The sequence below is a fragment of the Pocillopora verrucosa genome, chromosome 1 (genome assembly GCF_036669915.1).
Source record: "Pocillopora verrucosa isolate sample1 chromosome 1, ASM3666991v2, whole genome shotgun sequence".
Lineage (NCBI taxonomy): Eukaryota > Metazoa > Cnidaria > Anthozoa > Scleractinia > Pocilloporidae > Pocillopora > Pocillopora verrucosa.
Window position 1 is genome coordinate 8,600,219 of NC_089312.1, and position 21,719 is coordinate 8,621,937.

The 21,719-nt window shown below is 37.1% G+C and overlaps 2 protein-coding genes across 2 annotated transcripts in view; both read right to left on the reverse strand.

The window, feature by feature from the left end:
* The window catches only part of LOC131782962 (leucine-rich repeat-containing G-protein coupled receptor 5-like), a 49,203-nt gene extending 45,051 nt beyond the window's left edge, over positions 1 to 4,152 (reverse strand). The window contains exons 1-4 of the mRNA XM_066173725.1: positions 4,118 to 4,152; positions 2,744 to 3,076; positions 2,410 to 2,658; positions 327 to 450 (exon numbers count right to left, since the gene is read on the reverse strand). Coding sequence (XP_066029822.1) covers positions 327 to 450; positions 2,410 to 2,658; positions 2,744 to 3,076; positions 4,118 to 4,151 — 740 coding nt within the window. The 5' untranslated portion in view covers position 4,152. The remainder of the gene's footprint in view (positions 1 to 326; positions 451 to 2,409; positions 2,659 to 2,743; positions 3,077 to 4,117) is intronic.
* Positions 4,153 to 16,935: 12,783 nt separating this feature from the next.
* Positions 16,936 to 19,627, reverse strand: LOC131782960 (allatostatin-A receptor-like). The gene is made up of 3 exons (XM_059099686.2): positions 19,541 to 19,627; positions 19,390 to 19,446; positions 16,936 to 18,029 (listed from the first exon to the last, which is right to left on the reverse strand). The coding sequence occupies exon 3, from the start codon at positions 18,009 to 18,011 to the stop codon at positions 17,001 to 17,003; it is 1,011 nt and encodes a 336-aa protein (XP_058955669.2). The 5' UTR covers positions 18,012 to 18,029; positions 19,390 to 19,446; positions 19,541 to 19,627; the 3' UTR covers positions 16,936 to 17,000.
* Positions 19,628 to 21,719: the final 2,092 nt, after the last annotated feature.

Consider the following 21,719-nt stretch of genomic DNA (forward strand, 5'->3'; position numbering starts at 1 on the left):
TTACGTGCGTCTGATTGGCTAAAAACGATTGCATTTTTCATATAAATTCTAAATAGCGCGCGCGCTGCCAAAATTTCGTTCTTGACGCTCTGTGGTGAGTTTTTCGTATGTAAATCATCAACATGACTAACAGGTAACGACGTGATTTCGAGTGCAGTGTGGTGCAAATAAGTACACATGTAAATCTGTCAAAGACTACACATTGTACTCGCCGTAGGGACTCCTTCAATTTTGTTGTCTTTGAAAATTTGTTAGTGCTTATTAACACCAAATTGTACTCGAAATCATGTCGTTACCTAAAATTATATAACGTATTAACTACTTACAGTTTTCCTGTGGCTCGGGGAATTTTCTTTGGAATGAACTTAAGCTGTTTCGTTCCACAATCGGCCGACACTAAGCTCCTCATGTTACCTTTAAGGACTTTGCATTGGCACTGTTGAGGGCACTCTGACAAACAAAAACAGGCTTCCATTAAAAATTGATATTTGAATCAGATCTGTTTTCAATTGTTCCTTTGTATTCAAAGATATTATCAAATGAAAGCTACTGAATAAAATCGATGATGGCACTTTACAAAGTATATTATTAGTTTAGCTAAGCATTGTTCAAAATCATCCAAAACTAAAATGCTCCCTCATCGAAATGGAAGAATACTAGCCACATAGAAGCCCGCTTATAAGGTAATAAGTATTTACAAAACGTAACTTTGTTTGGCTTAGAAAGAAATGAAAAATTCCACAAAAACCGGAAAGCTGCGAAGATAGTCATTCAACAATGATTCATTCTTGCCCGGTAATTTGAGCGAGAATTTTTTCTTTGTCTTTTAATAGAGGGAGATGGGTTTGAGATTGACGCGTGTGCCAATCAATGCAGTTTTGGTCTGAGGATACTAGTTTGATGCAACCGCCGTTAAAAATTGGAAATTGTAAAATTTGGGCCAATTTTTGGCTCGCAAAAAATTGTAAAATATTTGAAGGCGCTTTAGTGCGACACGGCCCTTTATAGTTCTCAATTTCAAATAGATCCAAATAGACCGACCGACTAATCCTCTATTTCCTTATGTGACGTATACGGCGGGCGACTTTAAGATGGCTATCCTAACCGAAAAACGGCTCTCACTTTTCTAAATACTGATTTTAATTGTATTCATTGCCTCTTACGTGGTCGAAGTAATGGGAAATGACTTCAGCTTAGCAATGGTTACCGTCAACTAATCACTTTTGAATGATAATTGACAGCAGATGTTTGCATCACTTTCTGGTTACTACGTTTGAGCTAGTTGATTATTTATCCACTCTGAACGATTTTGCGATTCCCCAGCTTCAGATAATCAATAGTTTGAACAGCAAAGTTTTTGATGGCATCACAGCAAAAATCGTTAAATGCGGATCGATTGCAGGCAGTATTATTTTCAACACGCTTTGTCACGCGAGAAAAGGAAAATCAGTTCGCCATTTTAAATGTTATTTGGATTAGTTTCTCAACGTGATCAACCGATAAAAAAAAAAATCTATATTCAACAATTCAATTTTTTTTTCTTTTTTTAAATGTTTATAAATATCAATTAATAATGGTCAGAAATCGATGAAAAGCAAGGAATAAGAAAGCTATGTGCAATACATTATTTGAGACCTGGTTTGATTCTTTCCAACGTGAAGAAAGATCAAGGTATGATACATTTCTTTGACAGATATTAAATGTAACAAAGCCGCACTAGGGAGTTCTTCCTAATTGGTCTATCAATCCCCCTCGTATTGGTAACAGATTGCATATCTGACTTCAAGTACAATTCCAAACTCGCGACCATTTCTATTTCTTCTGTGTCTGCTAAGTTTATTACAACGGCTGCTACAACTTCGTCTTCTCAAGACTTCTTTCACAAATGTTTGTAAGAAAAACATTGCATCAGAATGTATTGATCTGCTTAGAGCAAGGCGGGCGTAATCTATTTTGTGACAAGATGGTGACTTAGACAAGAAAATCAACGTTGTTTGTTGAAAGAAAAAACAGTGGCTGTTAAACAGACGCAATTCTCGTAAACTAGTTGTCTCGTTGTTATGGTGCTTTGAATGGACGCCGCTCTTTCAGATGCAGCGTTTTTCCATATCCTTGCTCTTACATGTGGCGCTTATTTTTGAGCAGCGGTCAATCGAGTCAATAATGTTTTTAAAATTGAAGCAAAAGCATGAAAACTAATCTTTTAATAAATTGAAAAATAGAAGCTTAGTTATTTTTTGTTTTATTTCGTAAATATGACTTTTCAGGTTACCCTTGAATAAAACTATCGACGGTTTTATTCTGAAACCAAAAATTCCTAAAACTGACTCAAGACAAAGAGTAAGGTTTACTAAAAGCACACACAACAACTGAGATCCCCTTGAAATAAAGATGTATCTTGAGACTTACTCTCGACGATAAGATTGATGTTTTTCCTCTTCAACTGGCCATGGTCGTCCACTTCGCAGCTGTAAGTTGTATTTCTTTCTTCTTCAGTGACGTTGATTTGAAGTCGCACGCTAGTGCTGTTTTGCACAACAGCGCCATTCTTTCTCCAAACAATGCGAGGAGCTGGTCCACCTTCCGCCGGGCACCACAAAGATGACGATTGGTGGAGGACAAACTGAGTCTTTGCGACGTTTCTTAGGTTAGTGGGAACTAAGCACAAACATAAGAAGACATATCATCCAGAATAAATTATACCATTAGGAAAATCAGAACATTTTAACCTAAGAATACTTACCTGTTGCACTTAATGCTTTTCCCTCATAATATCTGGGATAAAATAGCCGGTATCTATGGTTAGATGAAAACCTTAACCATGTGTTCTGTCCACTGGAACGTAGCGTAAAGTGAGGAACGTATCTTCCACAAAATACACCCAAAAGATTTCCAGACTGATTATACCCATCACGGATCTCAAGATATTCCTCATCTGCACAAGGTGCTCCAGGTGAGTCACGGTGTATCCATAGCCTTAGTCGTATTTCCATATATTGCCCTTTTTCCACTTGAAGACGCTGGGTTGAACCAAAGTCTGGGATATCACGGGAGTATACTTCTGCGATTATTGCAACTGACAAAGAAAGTAATTTCACAGAGGAATAACTATACATAATTTGCACAAGTAATTCATTAATGACTGTCCATCTCGTTTTTTTAAGCCTCCGTTATCGTGTGCGTAAACGATAATGAAACTCATGATAGACTGTGAGATTAAGTTCATAGGACAATTTTCCCTGTACTGTTCTGGTAAACCTGTAAAATGAGAAGTATTTATTTTTAATAAATCAGTGAGCATGTCAAACTCCTACTTCAGTAATTAACAACTGATCGGTCACGCTGTGCTACAAGAGTCAAATGTCCCTGGTCGTCTATGTGGTAAGCATGGATTGCACACATAATCTTCACGCAAATTACGATGTTCTCGTTAAGAACTATTATGAATGGCAAGTGGCTAGGCTTGGATAGCTTCCGTTCGCATAATAGTTTAGACTGCCAGACTATAATCCTAATCGGTAAAATTGCATAATTTACTCGAAATATTACCACGATTCTTAAATTACGCTTTTAATTACCCTAGGTGGCCAAAAAAAAACGTTCCTTCGGGTTGTACCTATTTTCACAAATACGGATGGTAACCTTGGCCTAATATGTAACGCTAATTATAACTAATTTATGGAGCGTATAGATTCCTCGAACTTAGCACAATAACATTTCTTTACTGAGTCGTAATCATCAAAATGGAGGAGCTGCTAAAAGGCACTAAAACTATAAGAAAACGAGAAATTATCAAGATATACAATAAAAGATTTGTGTTTAGAGCCAATGAATTTCTCTGAACCTTCCTACAACTGTTCTGCGAATAAATAATGTTACTGATTTCCCTTAGTTTTGCCCATATTTTTACGTGAACTTGCTGCCAGAATACTTGCCTCGAACATTACATATTTTTAACTATTCTGCCGATAAAATTGATCTAAGCTTACCCTCGGCAGATCAGAGTAATCTTTGGGTTAAAATTTTGTCACAAATTTTCTCACAACCAAAACTACTCAATGGTGTCTCATGCTCGCTCGTGAAAACTACACGTCTTAAACAAGCGCAACCGACTTACCCAAAACAAAAGTGAAAGTCCACATGTTAGACATCTTTCCTACAAAGAAAAGCAAATGAGAATAAAAATAAATTCAAAGCCATCTTATCTGTGAGCCTCTATTCGGCACCTCAGCATATCTATACGTTCTAAACGTTGCGATTCAGTATCATCATCGGCTTCGACCTCATTTTCTTTGTCTCGTGATTGAACCACAATATTTATTCCTTAACGTCTAAGCGTTCCCCAGCCACTGTACGTGGCTATATCATACGGTGAATGTTTTTACCATTTCACTATTTTATTTAACTTGAAATGTTACGTGCAGGTTAGTTAAAACTCTTGCAATAAACACTGTTCAATTCAAATTTTTAATGCTGTTTCTAAACATTTCTTGTAATCAAGAGACTTATAGCAACATCCGCCATATTTCCATTGACTGCTATTTTATCATTGCGTCACACCTATCCCAATTCTACTAATATTCCATACAGTGTTCTTTGTGAAAAAGTTGCGTTGGCAAATAAAATAAAAATTCATCGTCGTCAAAAGTTTATTAAGAAGTTAATTACTCATATAACGACGCAAAGCGTTATGTTCTCTTATCCTCGTGTTTTTTTTCCTTTTATTTTTCTCCGGCAGAGTAGCATAAGACTCTACTTAAATTAATTTATAACACAAAAAGAACTACAAAATTACCTGAATAGTGTTTGTTTTTTCTCCTCAAGAGTGTTTTTATTCTGCAGTCACATTTACCAAAACAACAAATATTTTATTCACGTATACATCAATAAAACCCTAACAGATGTCTCAAGCTGGTGGGGTTGTACGTAAGTTGCTAAAATGGAGGCTTGACATATATTTATCTCACGTCGCTTCTGAAGAAAGGTTTATCAACGTGTTTAAAGCTGAGGTGGAAAAAACTGAAAGATAAAAACAAAGACAGTGTTCGCACTAGTTGTGGCAAAATGATAACGTAAGTTATTTTTCAGAGGAGAAAATCTTTCACAATATGAAGTCAGCCTCTGGCCCCTCTAGTCATTTCCTCTTTGTTTAATAATTAGCATTTCGAATGTCTCATTCTTATTTTGGAAAGGAAGTTTTAACACCCGCCAATATTTCATTCTAATCTGTGAATCAAAACATTTATACCTTCAACTTTGTAAACCGAAAATCGATTACAAGACTCGGTGTCTTGCTAAGCTAAGCACTGTTCACATGCAAGACTAACCTTTAATTTGATTGTAAATTATATTAAAGAAACAGTAATATTATATTAAAAACAGACTCGGTAAACAAGCTTGTTGTCCTCTTTCCAAGAACTAACAACATGAAAAATAGTTTTAGTTATAGCCGCGCAACCCTTTGGAATAGCTTGCCCTGTATAACATTAGAGAGTCTGGTTTATTAAACCAATTTAAACGCCTTCTCTATCATAATTTTGAAACGCGTCATTCATGGAAATCAGGTTTTTAAGTGGCACATTGTTGTAAGTTAATATGATGTTAGGACAAGGATTTTTAGGTTCTTAGGACATTAGTCATTGTATTGGAATTTTTTGTACCTGATGAATATTTTTTTACCGTGTATAAATAATGATTAACTAAATAAAGAAAGAAATAAATAAAGTATATGAGGAAAAAAAAGGAACGAAATAAATGACACTAATGACGACAAAAAACGTTTTAACCTTAAAGAGAGCGAATTCAAAGATAACACAATGAAAAAGCATGTTAGCAATGTTATATATTATTCTTTTGCGCCTCTGTGTGTTCACGTGCTCATCTGTATTTTAACCCCTGTTTATTAGTCCTGTTGTCCCAGTAAATTTGCTGAAACTTGTTATTAGGCTACCTAATCTAAATCTATATTGAAGAAAATAAGCACCCGAGCACCATTTGTTATAATTGAAGATCGGCTCATAAAAACCCGCGCGGAATCTAAACGCGCGCAATTTAATTATTTCCTCATTGAAAATTCAAATCACAAAAAAAGTGATCAACATTTAATAACAACAAAATATACAGGATATGTGTTGAAAAATACACAAATCATTAACTGGTCTTATGTACTTTGCAAGGGTTTCGCATATGGTGCAGAGAATCCAGCTCTCATCTTCATCTTAATTTATCGCTCTCTCAATTCGTACAAATTCCTTAGGATATATCTCGTGCAGCCGTCAAAAGATGACGTGTTGAAAATTAAAATGAAATGAGAACGTCTGAGTCTTGAAATTTAATGCCCCTTTTCTATATTTGACTTTTGAAATCGCGAGAATAAAACCCCGCAAAATATCGTCTCCCCAAAATCGCAAAATTAAGTATCCGCGAAATTTTAATAAGACTTAACTGTGATCAATAAGTTAAAAGTACCCGCTAAATGAGTCAAGGAAAAGCTCATTGAGAATCGTCAATTTTCTTTCTTAATTTACGTGAATAGTTTAGGAGGTTGTGGAAGATGTCACTGAAACACTCTCATATTTTGTTGCACTTCCTCTTGTACCGAAAAACTTGACGCAGGATTCAGTTATTATTGTTCGCCCAACTTTCTCATTTTTGAACAGCTAAACAGGACATTTCATACAAAAGCTGAACGCAAGGAAAGTGAATAAGAAACTTTAGAAGGAATTTTTTGTCTCGGCCGGTTATTTTGCTCCTAGTTTGACTGGTGTTAGGGCTCTCTGAGCTGTTCTTAACCCCTTATCTCATTAGAAATATTAGTAAATTGGGAATCTTTCCCAAAATGCCACAGTGTTACATGTAAAACGGGACCATCTCAGTCATGAGAGGACGCGCGGACATACAACAAAGACACAAAGAAAGTGAGAGAAGCTCTGCCATAAGCAGCAGAGACTTGAGAATTTTAATCAGAACTCTCCGAGGGCGGGGGGGGGGGGGCGATAAATGGTAAATTTGGTAGTAAATTTGAACTTTTTCCGTTTATTTTGTAATGCCTCGCTTTTACCTTTATTCATTTTACTATATAAATAATAATATAATAATATTATATAATAATATAAAAAAACCACCGTATATCATAAAAGTGTACTTCTGTTTGCTGCTAAAAAATGTCATGCGATTGTCTCCCGGCCCTCTATTGAGGTATCATGATGCATGCTTAGACAACGTCGCCAAATTTCCCAACGCAAAAATAATTCTATTTTCAAATCAGTTGACAAAAAAAGCCCACACAGATGTTTAAAGCTGTGCAAGTAATAAACGTAAAGGCTGTCTCATTTTAAATTCACTTTGGGTATTTTATACATCCATAACGCTTTTTTAAATTTACTTATTTGGGCTGAATAATTAAGTCTATAAGACCAGGATTAGCCATAGAAAAGAATGATAAGAAAGTCGAACATTTAAACATTTCAAAGAACATAAAAAAAAATCCAACCCAGTCATCAGTTTGCAGCCACAGTAAATAATCACTGCGGCTATGATATATGATGCACGTCTCCATTCAGCATCATCTTGATTAAACTCAGATATATTGTTATTTTTCATTTTTCATGATGATTGAACCGTTCAGTTTGTTGTTAACTAATCCTCCAAGTTCGTTGATACTACCAGGCGGCCGTTATCCTTAGAATTAAATATTCAAAACTTTAGTGAACAAAATGAGACAATCATCTCTTACTTCCATATGTTTAGTTAGGATTTGAATAACAAAGTGATTTAATTTTTCCATCATAATCTTATCTTTGGGAAAAACCTTTCAAAGATGTCAACGAAGCATGTTATTTTATTTTTCTGTTGATTTACTTATTGCAAAAAAATAGTTCAATGGTTTATTCTATTACATTTCTTAGACCAAAGAAACAAAAGGTGAAGCTGGTATTCCTGCACAGTAAATACTTATGTGCAAGGAAGATAAAATTCAGCTACTTCAATATATGTAAACAAAGTGTCTTCAAGATAATTTATTGTGTGAGAATTTTGTTGTTTTGTGAAAAAATTAATTGCAACTTCACTTCAAAATAAAGTAAAGTAAAAGTGAGAGGATGTGCTCATACCATCAGACATATCCCTCTCCCCTGAAAATTACACTCAGTTAAATTTAGTATGAGCCAGAAGAACCATGCAACCAGAATTCCACTGGTCTCCGCGGCCTGATGCAACTTAAAGCGTAGTAGAACCTTAATGTAACGAACCTCTATGAAACGAATTCCTCAATATAACGAACGATAGTCTTCAGCCCGACCAAAGTTACAGTAAAATGTATATGAAAGAACCTCGATATAACGAAATCCTTTTATAACGAATACAATCTAGAAGTCGAAACGTATAATATATCCCGATATACTGAACAAATGTCAACACGTGACAAAGGACAAAAGCAAAACAGACCAACAAGAATCAAAATCCTTCAATTTTTTAACAACAGAACAACGTCACAGCTAACGGCTCCCTACAAATGCCGACGGCGAAAAGATAACGGCGAAATTCGTAATTTCGCTCGCATACAGATACAGGAATTTCTTGGAGCCACTAAGTTTGTCGGATGGTATATATTATTACCCGGCCATAATAAAGCCAGTAACGCAGTTACTTAATGGCCGCTACGTACATTTGCGTTAGTGTAATAGAAAATTCTAAGATAGCCAGTAACGCAATGACAAAACAACGAGATTTGTGATTATCATAAATCCCACGAATGCCGACACTGACACTACTGACACATCTACAGATCCGATTTATCCTCTTTTTCTCTTATTCGGTACAATAAAGCTTCTTGTAGTTAAATATGTAAGAGGCAGGAATTTCCTGTCTAATACCCTTGTTTCTCTGTTTGCCAGTGACTTCCACTGAAATTTGTCCTACGTGCTTTAAAAGCAAGGTACTGTAGCTATGTACAGACCTGTACAGCGCACTGTAGCTTCATATAGATATTAACGCACAAATGTTATTCACAGTAATCGTTCCGATCCCGAAATGCTGGGTAACCCGACGTGACACCACCAAAAAAAAATCATTAACCATACCTCGATTTAACGAACATTTTCGCTGTTTTCCCGCAAATTCGTTAAATCGATGTTTTCGATATAACAAACCCTAACCAGTGTGTGGCCGTATCCCCTCTACTCCCCCCCAAAAAATTGTGAAACGGAAGGTAGGGAACCGTCGCTCAAGGCATCTTGTTTTCAGCGGGAAATTGGAGCCGAAGAGGACTTCCTGGAATCATAACTAGAAGCCGCTGTTCAACTGACCGCGGTATTTGCAACGGCCGCTTAAGTATACATAGCTGTTCTCGATCGGCTGCATTTCTATAGCATTGACGTAAATACTACATTAAGAACAAGGGATGATTTGAAGGTGTGATTTGAATCCAAATGGCTTAGATGGATTTCTTTATTGAACTCCTGTCAAGAAAAGGTGCAAGAAACTGGATAACGTTTGGGAGTTAGCGGACACCGCGCACCTATAACGAAATATTAGAGCAATTGGAGGCGAAATAAGTCTGAGGACATTGCACTACATGTTATTTACACTTTACTCTGACTTTGCTGACGAACACTGATTGATTGATTCCGAAAGACAGAGACTTAGAAAGACTAAAACTCACAGATTCACGCAACATAATTACACGTGTCTCTTCCATAACAATAACCACCACAAACTAGCCTCCTGTGCCATAGTTCGCTAATTTACAGTTCAAATGGCAGTTTGTGCCACACATGAACAATAGCGAGTTTAAGAAACGACAACGGCGAAGCCGTCGACAACGTCGGTTAAAAAGTGAACCTTTATTTTACCTACGAATATCGCGATACTCTAAAGTCATCTAGTTTGTTTTTCACTGTCAAATCTATCTCGAAACTGAGTAAGGAGCCCGGCGTTAAATTAGAAATAGCAATTTAAAGAATTAGCCGTCGTCGCTCACGTTCTCCAAACAACGCAAATTTTGGTGATTTCACGTTGCAGTTTGCAGAGGACGCAGAGAAATTTACAAAAATTTGTAACGCACGTGCAAAACCATTGTTCTGCTTATGAAACCGTTTAGTGACGTTCCCGTTGCCGTTGCAGTTGTGGTTTTCTTTAACCCCCTACTGTCTGCCAGAGAGGACATGGAACTGTTTCCCTCCCTTCTCTGCAGGCCCAGCCAATCACGCGGAGCCGTCAGAACCTTAAGGGTGCGCTGCCTGTTTAGGCTTCTTCCTTTACTGGAAGGCGAGGTCAGCACTCAGCAGTCCTCCATGTGATAAGACTAAACTGGAACGTTTAAAGGGCCGTTTTGAGTCAGCTTCCAGATGATTCCCTTCAATGGACACGTGAAGGAATATGGCATGTTACGCTTCCACGAGCCGCCTCGGACACAACAGCTTCAATCCATTTTGGACTTTTTTTACGAGCACCGAGTTCACTTTTAGGAGATAAAAATGACCTACATGTAAGATATAAGATAAAGGTCTTATTAATTATTTATACAGCTGACTATACTCTTTCGCCAATTTAGTGAGAGTTATCAAGGTTTGATGCTCATGACCATTTCAGGAATTTCCACAATTTTAAAAGGAATAATTAAAGATATATTGTCTTTTCTCTAAGATGTTTAACTTGATTGAAGTCTCTACAACTGGTTCCAAACTTTGTTCGGTAAAATTTGCGCACAGCCCCATACTACATTATGCATTCAGTTCTTGGAGAGAGAAAACAATGAAAAAAACAATACATCGCCACTGGGAAAATAGATTTGTTTTACAATAGTATGGGGTTATGTGGAAATTTTACCGTTTGTTCTTCGAAGGATCACGGAGAAGTGAAGCTCGCATAATATTAAGCCTGCGAAGGCATTGTCTCAAAAACATTTTGTCCAAAATAATTATTTCTCTAAAGGCAATGACATCTGCCTTTTCTAGTTTTGTGTAACTGGAAACCATGCAAGGAACTTCGAGAGACTGACACACAATCGACAAAAATGTAACATGTACGGCTGTAGACACGTACTGTTCTGAAAAAATACTATACAGTAAACTGAGGCTTTTAATACCTGTGCTTGTGCAACTTTGTAAGGGGTTTTAAGAGGGCTTACAAATGGAGGGCCATACAAACACAATGTATGTCTAACAGAGTTTAAATTAACCAGAACAAAAAAAGCGCAAGCTATAGCCGCACTGATCAAAATATGTACTGCATTAATAAATCGAACTAATTTCAATACATTTAGAACAACAACAAAAAAAAACCAACAACACAGACAAAACTAGAACATAACAAAAAGGAAGTTCAGACTTTGATTTCCCTGAAGCTTGTCTTTGCTTCTTTAATTAAAATAGTAATGTCTAATTTACAACAGCGTGGCTTCCTGCTTATCACTAAAACAAGAAAAGCTAGAGAGATCCTTATATCCAAGGGGGAAGGGGGGAGATGAGGGGGAGGGGAAGCTTATAATCAGATGTATTTTTTTGTTCACAGATAGATAGACCTATAACCAAGGGCCTAATAAGGGGAGGTTTACAGCATCCCCTCCCCCTCCTCCCACTAAAGAATTTTTGTTTTAACCTGCATGAAGCAGCTTCCTTATGAAAAGTTAAAAAACATCCCGCACGTTGTCCATTGCACCCACACTTTTGCTGCTTTAGTCATCTCAGCAGTATAATATGAATTCAACCTGCTATTGAAAATATCAGCGTTTACATGTAATTATCTCATGCAATGTAAATGGATTAATTTGGCCACTGCTTACCCTGTCATATAATTATAAACCTGGTTTTTATAGCCAATTGAGCCAAGGGAAAACACAAACAAACTTAAGAAAAAATATAAAATGAAAAAAGTTGAGGGAGGAAAAAATAACAGGACTTAAATGTTGATTTAACATAAAATCCTAATTTGGTTCTGGCTGGATGATGAATGCAGATTCTATCGGTAGTGCTTGCGGTGACCAAAAATCTAATTCAAGATTTCAAGCGGTGTCGCTCCAAGACGCAGTTAACGAGGTGTTTGGGGCTATTTTGCAGATCAAGACTGAAATATAACCGACTAAAGTTGACCGTTTACATGAATCTTTAATCTTGCAAGCAATCCACGAACCACATATCACGATCAATCTCACAATCAGTCAATCAATCAATCCAACGATCGTAAACTGAAACAATAATGCAACAAAGTTCTATCAATCTAACGAAATGTTACGAAATACATGATAAAAAATCGAGTGTAAAAAGCTGGGCCTTAACGCCGATAACGATATTAAAATAATAATAAACAATACAAATAAACCAATACAGACTACGTGAAAGTACAAAAATTTACAAGAATTTGGTAGCTGGTAACAGCCTATCGTCCTTATTTAAATGGTGACTGGTGCATTGAAGACAATTCTGGCCTTTAAAATCTCGAATCACTTGAAAATACATCACTACAACAAAATATCTGTTTGAATACTTTCACCCAATGCTGGAAAACTAAACTTAGAAAAACAAAGTAACAAAGGTACTCACATATCGGTCCCGCTTGTGCCAAAGGTTTAAAACGAAAAGACGAAAGTTCACTAAGACTGATAAAAAAGTTGCGCAGAACTGATTACAGGGACGCTAAACTCGCTTTTATGTGCGTGTGATGACACTGAAAAGTCCGATTACAAAAACAATAGAAACATAAACAGATACACATTGTAACCATGTTTGTATCTAGGATAATAGAAATAACTAAACTAATCAATAATCAATTAAATAAAAATGAGCCTTCTGGCGAGTGTCCTTAACACTATCATCCCAATACTCTCTCCAAATGTTGAAAATTCCCATAAGGGTTTTTTCCTGCTCTGAACCAGCTATATTGACCAATTTTCCTTCAACACTTTGAACAAAAACTTGTTGAAGGACTGCAAATTAAAAGAACTACAAACCATGAAGTGAGTTTCTGTGAAAGGAGCCTTTGCATCCATGTATGTCAGTTTTGCATGAAGGAAGAGTGTCGCCATGTCCTTAGAGTAACTGCAAACTTTTCACTCTGTTACAGTACTTAAACAATTTGTTCTCAGCTGCTGTGAATTGAACTACACTGTGAAAGATTCTTTCTTTTTTCGAGTGGATGGCATTGTTCAAATACAAGATAATTTTTACTCTATTGTGAAATAAAATTGCACCTTGTCAACTTGGCTCTGCTATCTGATTTTGGCATTGATGAAATGTTGGCACAAATATATCTATTCCCAAGCTGGGCTGCTTCCTGATAAATTGGATTACAGGGGCTAAGAATCAAAATAATACACTTATGGTACTCTCGAATTATACTCGAACAAAGGCAAAGAGCGTTTAATTATTAAATTGTCTGCACACCTACTGAGAGCAATTCAAGAGGAGATATTAGTAGAAGGTAAACATGATTGTCTCGAACTGATTTCGTGAAAGGGGTTTCTCCTTCATTACCACTGAAAGCAACTGTAACATTCGCTTGCTAATCAAATAACACAAATTCCACAGACGATTCCCAACTAAAGACAACTGGCCCACGATTGTCTTGGACAATTGGCGCTTAATACGGTGCTGATTAATACAGGTTCATAGACAGGCTTAATTTGTTGCCTAAATACCCCGCTAGCTCTCTCACTTTGTAAGCATCCTGTTCTTGATTTTCTTGATCATCTGTGAAATACAAATTCAACTAATTTACATTGATTCCTGATGAACTGATTTCGTGAAAGGAGTTTCCCCTCATTACCATTACAAGAAAATATAACACTCGCTTGCTAACTCACACAAATTCCACAGACGATTCCCAGCCAAAGACAATTGGCCCTCTATCAGTTTCTATAAACCAATTTCTCGCCGGGGGGGGGGGATGAAATGAGGATGAAATATTAGAATATTAGAATCATGAATCATTGCATACAAGAATTTTCTATAGATTTCTTGTAATGAATAATCAAATAAAGTAGCCTAAACATTGTAAAAATCTGTTTAAATCTCTTCTTTTTGCTTCAAAACTTTCTTCATTTTTGCTTCGACTTTGGCAACGGTCTCGTAGTTGAGTGCCTGAGTAACTTCGTTAGTTGTCCATTGTATAACCTTCTGTAAAGATGCAATGAGAAGGAAAACTAGCTTTTGAGAAGACCCACACAATCAGGAGACACCAAGACTCTTAGTTCTCTTCTTCTTTATCACATTTTCTAGATCTATAACTGAGCAAATTGACTCTCTCTCTCTCTCTAAAGCACCTTATTAGTGAACATGTGGGTAATGTGCTGACTGTCTTTGCAGAGTTTAACCCCTTGTTCAAAATTTTGACCCGGTCAAATGTATTTTTTATACAAGTTCTCTAAACACATCCAAACATGACCACCGACGAACGTCTTTGTTCGAGAAACAAGCCTCAAAAATAGAGTCAGCACAAACTATTGTTAATGTTAAAATTACGAGTTCGACCTTGCGGGCTTCTGAACTTGATAAGACTCGCACAATGACTATACAATAATTAGCTAAAAATTTTACTATTGAAATTTAAAAAACTCAAAATAAAGTACTCAACACGACCAGACCAGTTCAGAAACAAAAATCCATGTTCAAGTAATCGAACAACTAAAAGAGAAAGACAACAGTGAAACCTATTGTAAGGGGGTAAGACTGGCACAATCTTTGCATGCTTACCTTAAAAAACCTTGCATCGTAATAGCGCTTCACAACACTTTCTTTTTCCATAGAGGCCTTTTAAAAGGGAGGTCGCATCCAAAATATCCCTGTATTGACTTATTACAATTCAACAACTTAGTCTACAAGAGCGGCCTTCAGAACATAGCAATCGGGAACTAAGAAGGCAGTGGCGTTCTGTGCATCGCAAAGAAATTAACTGAACCGGTACCTTTGGCTAGTGAGTTTGGGGCTCTAAAATGCGCAAATAAATGAGACATAAAACCTATATTTAGCTCTCCAAGATTACACTTAATTAGACCTAAAAGCCTTGATGACTACTTCAGCAAGAAACAATAACAAGGTGATACTAGAAAAACCAAATGTGCCTTTGTTCCAGAGGTACATCAGCGAGGGTTTGCGGACACATTTACAGGTTATATTGTTGCCGCAACCCTCGGAAAAATAATATTCCCAATCACCCTTTCCTGCTATAAAAATAAAGTGCCCGCTTGGAGGGTTAAAAGTGAAATTTGATGGCCTCTTTTAGGAATTTGATACTTGTTTCGTCGTGTTCACTCAGACGTTCCTTGTTTTGTATTTTTTTTTTTCGACCTCTTCTCCAAGAGCAATCGCGGTTATATTCTTCACGGGAATCCATTTTTTTTTCTGGATAATCCAAATATTATATAGATGTTATCAATATTGGGGGAAAAATTAGGATGGCGAAAGAAAAAAAACAGTAACCAAGTCAACCCACAAGTATCGCTAGAATCGCTGGGGAGTCGAACTAAGGCCACAACTACATGTGAGGAGGCGAGTGCTCCCGCTCCACCTACTAACTGTCTCCTCCCCTTCCCCCTCGAAAGTTTCTGATGAATATTTAGGGAGTATTGATTGCCGATCTTATCACGATGCTGACTGGCTTGTAACGCAGCTTCGTAGTTTAAGGCACCATGGGAAGGTCTGATATTCAAATTCTTAACGAAGTCTCAGATTATTTTTTTCAGGTTCCGAGCTGCTTGCTCGTTTTTAAATTAAGTGCATATTTTCTTATGGTATTCTGTCGAGGGATTGCCGAGCTACCCTTGAAAATCTCATTTTTTCATATTGTCCCCACTTTGTCCCTATGACACTTGAAACCTAAAAAACAAAATTAACGCCCCATTACACAGAGCTCTCACTTGGATTTCAGCTGAAACTATCATTGTGTGCTACAGAATTAAAGAAAACTGTGAGGAACGATTGGTTAGTATCGATGAGAAAATTATGAATAAACAAACCAAATTAGTATCTAGCGGACAGGTGAATTGCGCTTTTCGCGCGCGCTAATTAGGTAGTTCGCTAATTAGCTAGATCGCCGGTAATGACTGTGAAATACCTCGTTTCACAACGACAACCACAAAAAAATTTGCTAGATAGTTCTGAAAATTGAACTCCTTCTCTATACTCTTCTGAGATGTCCAAGCCCCTGAATATTAGCTTCATTTTCCCTTTTCCTTTTCAGTTGGTCTTTTTTTTTTCAAGATTGTATTGTTTCAGAACAAATTCAAACGAAATAAAAAGAATAAACGTTGCCACCTTAAGGGAGATCGGGTGGCCAAGTGATGAGCGCGCTCCACTCTAAACGGAAAGAGACGATTCTTGGTCCATAAGCATTTCTTTTGCTTTAATTGTGTATGTCATAACCGAAGGCTGTTACAGATCTCCTTTCAAAACAGCTAATTATAAACTGGAATAGTTGTTAAATTATTATCGTGAAAACGGTATGCAAATACGCTTACTTAACGCTACCTGGAGCACTGAAGAAACATGTCAGTGTTTCCTTTTTTATCAATAACCCATAGGGCTCTCATGGCCATTTCAATCAAATTGGAAAACAGACGTTGTAAATAATCATAGTGTTTTGAAAATCCCAACCAGCAGAGTGCACACCAGTTGGCTGTGTACAAACTGAGTCAAGGAATCGACGTTAGGGAAAAACGAGAACAAATCCAGCGAGTAATAAGGTAGAGGGCTTTCACCCGTGACCACCAGATCACTAGTTCAGCACCCTCACCACACTGCCTCACTGCCAGTATGCTTCTTCCTATAGTTCACTCTGCAACGGATCTCACTTTTTATTCTTACCAGCCGATAAAACAGTTTTTGTCGAAATTAGTTGCAATTACCAATTTCTCATGAAATTACTCGGATTACTACAGTAACTTTTATGAAACCGTATATAGGTGTTTGTATTATATCATATAATTTGTAATACGCAAATCCGTTTTAAGCGAGTTTCTATTTTGCAGTTACCAAATTGGTAATAAAAGTTTCATGTTGTGAGAGGGATTATATTCTTGATTCTTTCTGGATTGCTTCATCTTCAGGTGGTAAGACGGCATCTGATGTTTTGATGGCGAGACTTGAAGGCAACCAGTTGCTTTTTCTACTGACGATCCTAGTAAATGCCGTATTTATCTTGGTACTCAGAAAAATGTACAGCCATGGGTTAACGGCACTGTTAGCGTGTCCAAACCAAAAACACACAAAGCTGACAATCGGCTGTATATGTAGGTAAGCCTTAGATGCGTGAATGACGTACATGATGTGGACCACTTGTGGTGGGAGCCAACAAAGGGCAAAGGCACAGGTAACAATAATGAGCATCCGAACCACTCTTCTCTTGGAGGTTTCTAGTTGTGCTCGATTTCCTCTCAGAGCATTCACTCCAGGTGCAACATGGAACCATAAGTTCCATGCAGTGATGGTATACAGAAAAGAAATAACGACCAAGGGGATGAGATAGTTGACGACGAAAAGGAGGAGGTATATTCCTCGAAGAGCCCTATCTGGATCACCCAAGATGTAAACAGATACCATGCAATAGGAAGAATTATTGTAGTCCTCCACAGTTTGAATAACAAGGAAAATGGACATGGAGACCAGTGACCCGATCCAAATAAATGGAACGGTTAGTTTAGGCTTTCGAAACCAAAGATGGCGGCGGAGGGGATGAACGATTGCATAGTACCTGTCGATCGCCATGAACATCAGGCAGAGGACGGATGCTGTTATAGTGACGTAGGCAATGTATACAACACCTTTGCACATGACTTTTCCAAATAATCTCGGGATCATCCACAAACCGTCTGTATATATTGCGGAAATCGACCAAGGCATCACAACCAGGGTTACCAGCAAATCAGCGATGGCCATGTTAACGAATATGAAGCTTGTCAGTGATCTGACTTCAGGTTTCTTCCACACGATGTAGATGAGGAAACCATTCCCTGTAAACGCTACGAGCATCGTGATGGCGTAGAGGACTGTAATAACAATCCACTCTGCATCTGGTTTCATCTTTAGTTCCTGTTTTTTCTGTTGCTCAAGTTTAATAGTACAAGACTATTATTACTGAATAAATAATCAGTAGAGGGAACACCCATGGCCCCCTAAAATCTTATTCGATACCAACCTGGGGTGTGGTGAGAGGAATTGATTGTGAATTCAAAGGAAATAAAACATTTAATTTTTTTTTTTTAACAAAGTTCATATTGGTTGTGTCGATGATATTTCAGGACGTCACTGAAGCTGTGAACAGGAATAGAAATACTAGAAACAGGAAAAGGAATGCAGCAGGACATTTGGATTTTCTCCATAAATAACCTTAGTGAAAAAATCTTAGGGTGCGCTCCTTTCGAGCAAATCCATTTTCAGATCAGTGATCTATCAAATCCACTCTGGACAAGAATTCATTGGATCACTGATCTGCGTGATCTAAAGACGGATCATTAAATCACTGATCCAACGCGTTCCTTGGGCGAAGGATCCGACATTAATCATTTTGCCCAGCGGTGCTCAATTTTAAACACGTAGGTACTTGATATATTGACTGGAAAGATTGTTGGCAATCGCTCCACAAATTCTGCCATAAACTCGAAATAAAATCGATTTTGTAATGTTGAATCGATCGGCCACTGATCGCAGTCATTCAGGGTTCCCAAGTATCCATATCGTAATCAATATTTGCTTCTGTTTTAATTCCATCGTTTCAGTTTACCATGAAAAAATGTGCTTCTAATGAATAGTGCGTGCCAAAAGCCCGTGCAATAAGACGAACCCTTCAGGGAAGAGCTCACTAACCCACGTGCATAGTCTTAAAATAGTGTACTTTTTGGAGTTCTCTGAGAGCTCGTCTGAAACGTCGTTCCTTTCATGCACTGTGCGATCTTGTATCACAAATCTAAATCCGGATCCTCCCAAAGGAACGCACCCTTAGTAATGAAGTCATGGTTAAGCATTTCTGCATAGAATTATTAAGTATTCCCATCCTTAAAATATATAAATACTGGTCTTCGTCGTTGGTTTGCCTTGAGGACGAAAGCGTTTCTAATTTGTCATCTTCTCATTTGTCGTTTTCCGTCCCGATGATTAAAGATAACTTTCAGAAACAGTTTTTTTATTATTATTTTCAATTTCCTACACGGTTCCTTCATTTGTTCGCATAATACCAATAACAAAAATTATCAGAAAGAAACGATAAAAAATGTATGGTATCCTATTAAAGACACCATTGGCGCATGTATATAACTATTTTTGATGGACTGTAACGTTATTAATATTAGTTTGAAAACAAGAAATCAATCTGCAGATATATTCGCCTTACAAAGTCAACTTGTTCTGCGCCAAATTATTGTCAGTTAAGAAGCGTTGAACGTCTCATGGCAACTCAACGTACCTGCGATAGAATGCACTGAAGTCCGCTGTCAGCAAATAGACTTGTAGCCTCTTAGTACTAAAGGAAGATTAAAAAAGGGTAAAATTTACATTTCAACCGCACTGATCCAAGCGTTTTTTCAGGTTGATCTAAAATAAGAAACACGGTATACCTTTGGAGATAGAATTCAGTGGCCCGAGACTGATGAACCCTGATGAACTAAAGAGCATATTCCTGATCACCTCTGTTTTTAACCATTTCAAAATGACTTGATATGAATATTGATGCGGGTCTCGGTTGCATCTCTTCTCGACAGCCGGAAAGGAATATCAGACATAAACGTTTACATGTGGGAGTTCTCAAATGGGTCTCAAATCCAACATGCCTCATATTGATTTTCAAGGCATGTAAACACGGGCTTACGTCTTCCGCTTTAAAGAGCAAAAAAAAAAAAACCACTTAGAGCTCAGTCAAGATGTCAAACTTATGAACACCATTTAGAAGCTATTTGTCTTCAAAGTGAGCCTTATATGATAGATGTGTGTTGAGTTACATAGAGGCATAGTATTTTTTTATGGATGTTACCCATAATTTATTGAATAGGGACAATTATTCATTTACAATCGAATTAGGACATGTCACAGGTCATTTACAGTCCGTTCTATGAATAATTTTTGCTTTAGATCTCCTCGTTGATTTTAATTCATAAACTTGAGTAAAACAAAACAAACAAACAAAAAGGAAACCCTCTTTACATGCGGAAATTCAAGATTTACTCAAAAAGGAGGTTTTGCACTTTCTCGCGAATCTTAAGGCAGGTGCTCCGTATTTTAAAACTCATTTTAATGAGTAAGTAATTAGCCAAGTGGTCTCAAGAACAGTGTGACGAACCAAAGAGAAACTACCCTTCGGTAGAATGAACAATTTTAATATAGGAAAATGCAAATCTGGGGAAAATGCGAAATTATGTTCTAAGTATGTCACTTTTCTTCTTTGTGAGTTTGTCGGTTTGTTCTTGATCATGAACAGCTGTGAATCAATGACAGACCTTCAGTGGGCTCTATTAGTTCGACAAAAAATAATACACTTTGCAAATAACACGCAATTAAGTTAAGTAAAAAAACCATAATTTAACCTTGAGTTAATGGCGTCTTTCAACGCAAGGCTTGTCATTTAGAATTCGATGGTAGTTGATCGTAACAATGCACAGAAAGTGGAGACAAATTCCACATAAATTTGTTGCTTTACACTGTGTTTTCATAGCCTACATAATCATGGGAAAGCACACGTCACATTTCGGATCACTTTAATGTCAAAATTCCGTTATGGAACCGTTGCCTTCAGGTCAATTTTATTTTTACCTCATAGCCCTCCTATCGAAGTTTAATTGCATGCAAATGATCTCACGTATTTTTGACAGATCCATGACAATGAAATAATGAGACGGTTCTGCAATGCCCGCTGTCATGCTGAAATAGTGGACGATGAATTAACTTTAATTTTAGAAGAATATATGCTTGAAGCGAAGCAACCGCAGGGGTAAAGTCCGCGCCAGAACCAAAACTCTAAATTCATAAAAGATTTCTTTGCATCATATTTATTTTTAATGGAAATCCGACATCGATTTGCCGATTTTGTCTCTCGATGAAAGGGGGTAGTTTAAAGCCGGTCAAGACAGTGCCGGAGTAAATACTTGTTTAATAGAGTACACACGAAAAGCTCTCTTTCATGAATTAATTGATATAGTTTCCCATCGTTGTCTCTTTAATTTGACTTCAATAATCTGTAGTCAACTTTAGCCTTTATGTTTAAAGGTGCTATAAATTTCCTCACCAGTCTCCATTAGCCTAACTGTTCATAATATAGTTCATTCTATGTTTGATGGATGGTGGATATACAGGGGACAGGAATAGCGCTTGGACGCGGCGCTTTGCAGCTTTACATTTTCTAACCATTTTAGTTTAGGAATACAGCCTTTTTTTCAGTTTTTGTTAAGGTCATGTCGCATTGATATCAAAAGAAGCAGCCAGAATAAAAGTTTTTTGCGTGGCGCTATACAATAAGTATAGGAGTTCCTTTTTTGAAAAATTATCTTCAAAACCAGCATCTGCGAAATAATTTGACGCTAAACAGCTAGGACCACCCAATTATTTATCTTCAGCTTTTTTGAAGACAAAAACGTACGGAAAGTTTCTTTGCTTTTTGTTGAGGCGCAAAAGAGAAGACTTGGCGAGAACGAAAGCTAATTTAGTTTAAAAAAAAATTCTGCAGGAACACTCTTTCGTTCAGATGCAAATTGACAAAGGATCTTTAGCATAATAATCTATCTTACAAAAGACATTAAATTTAAA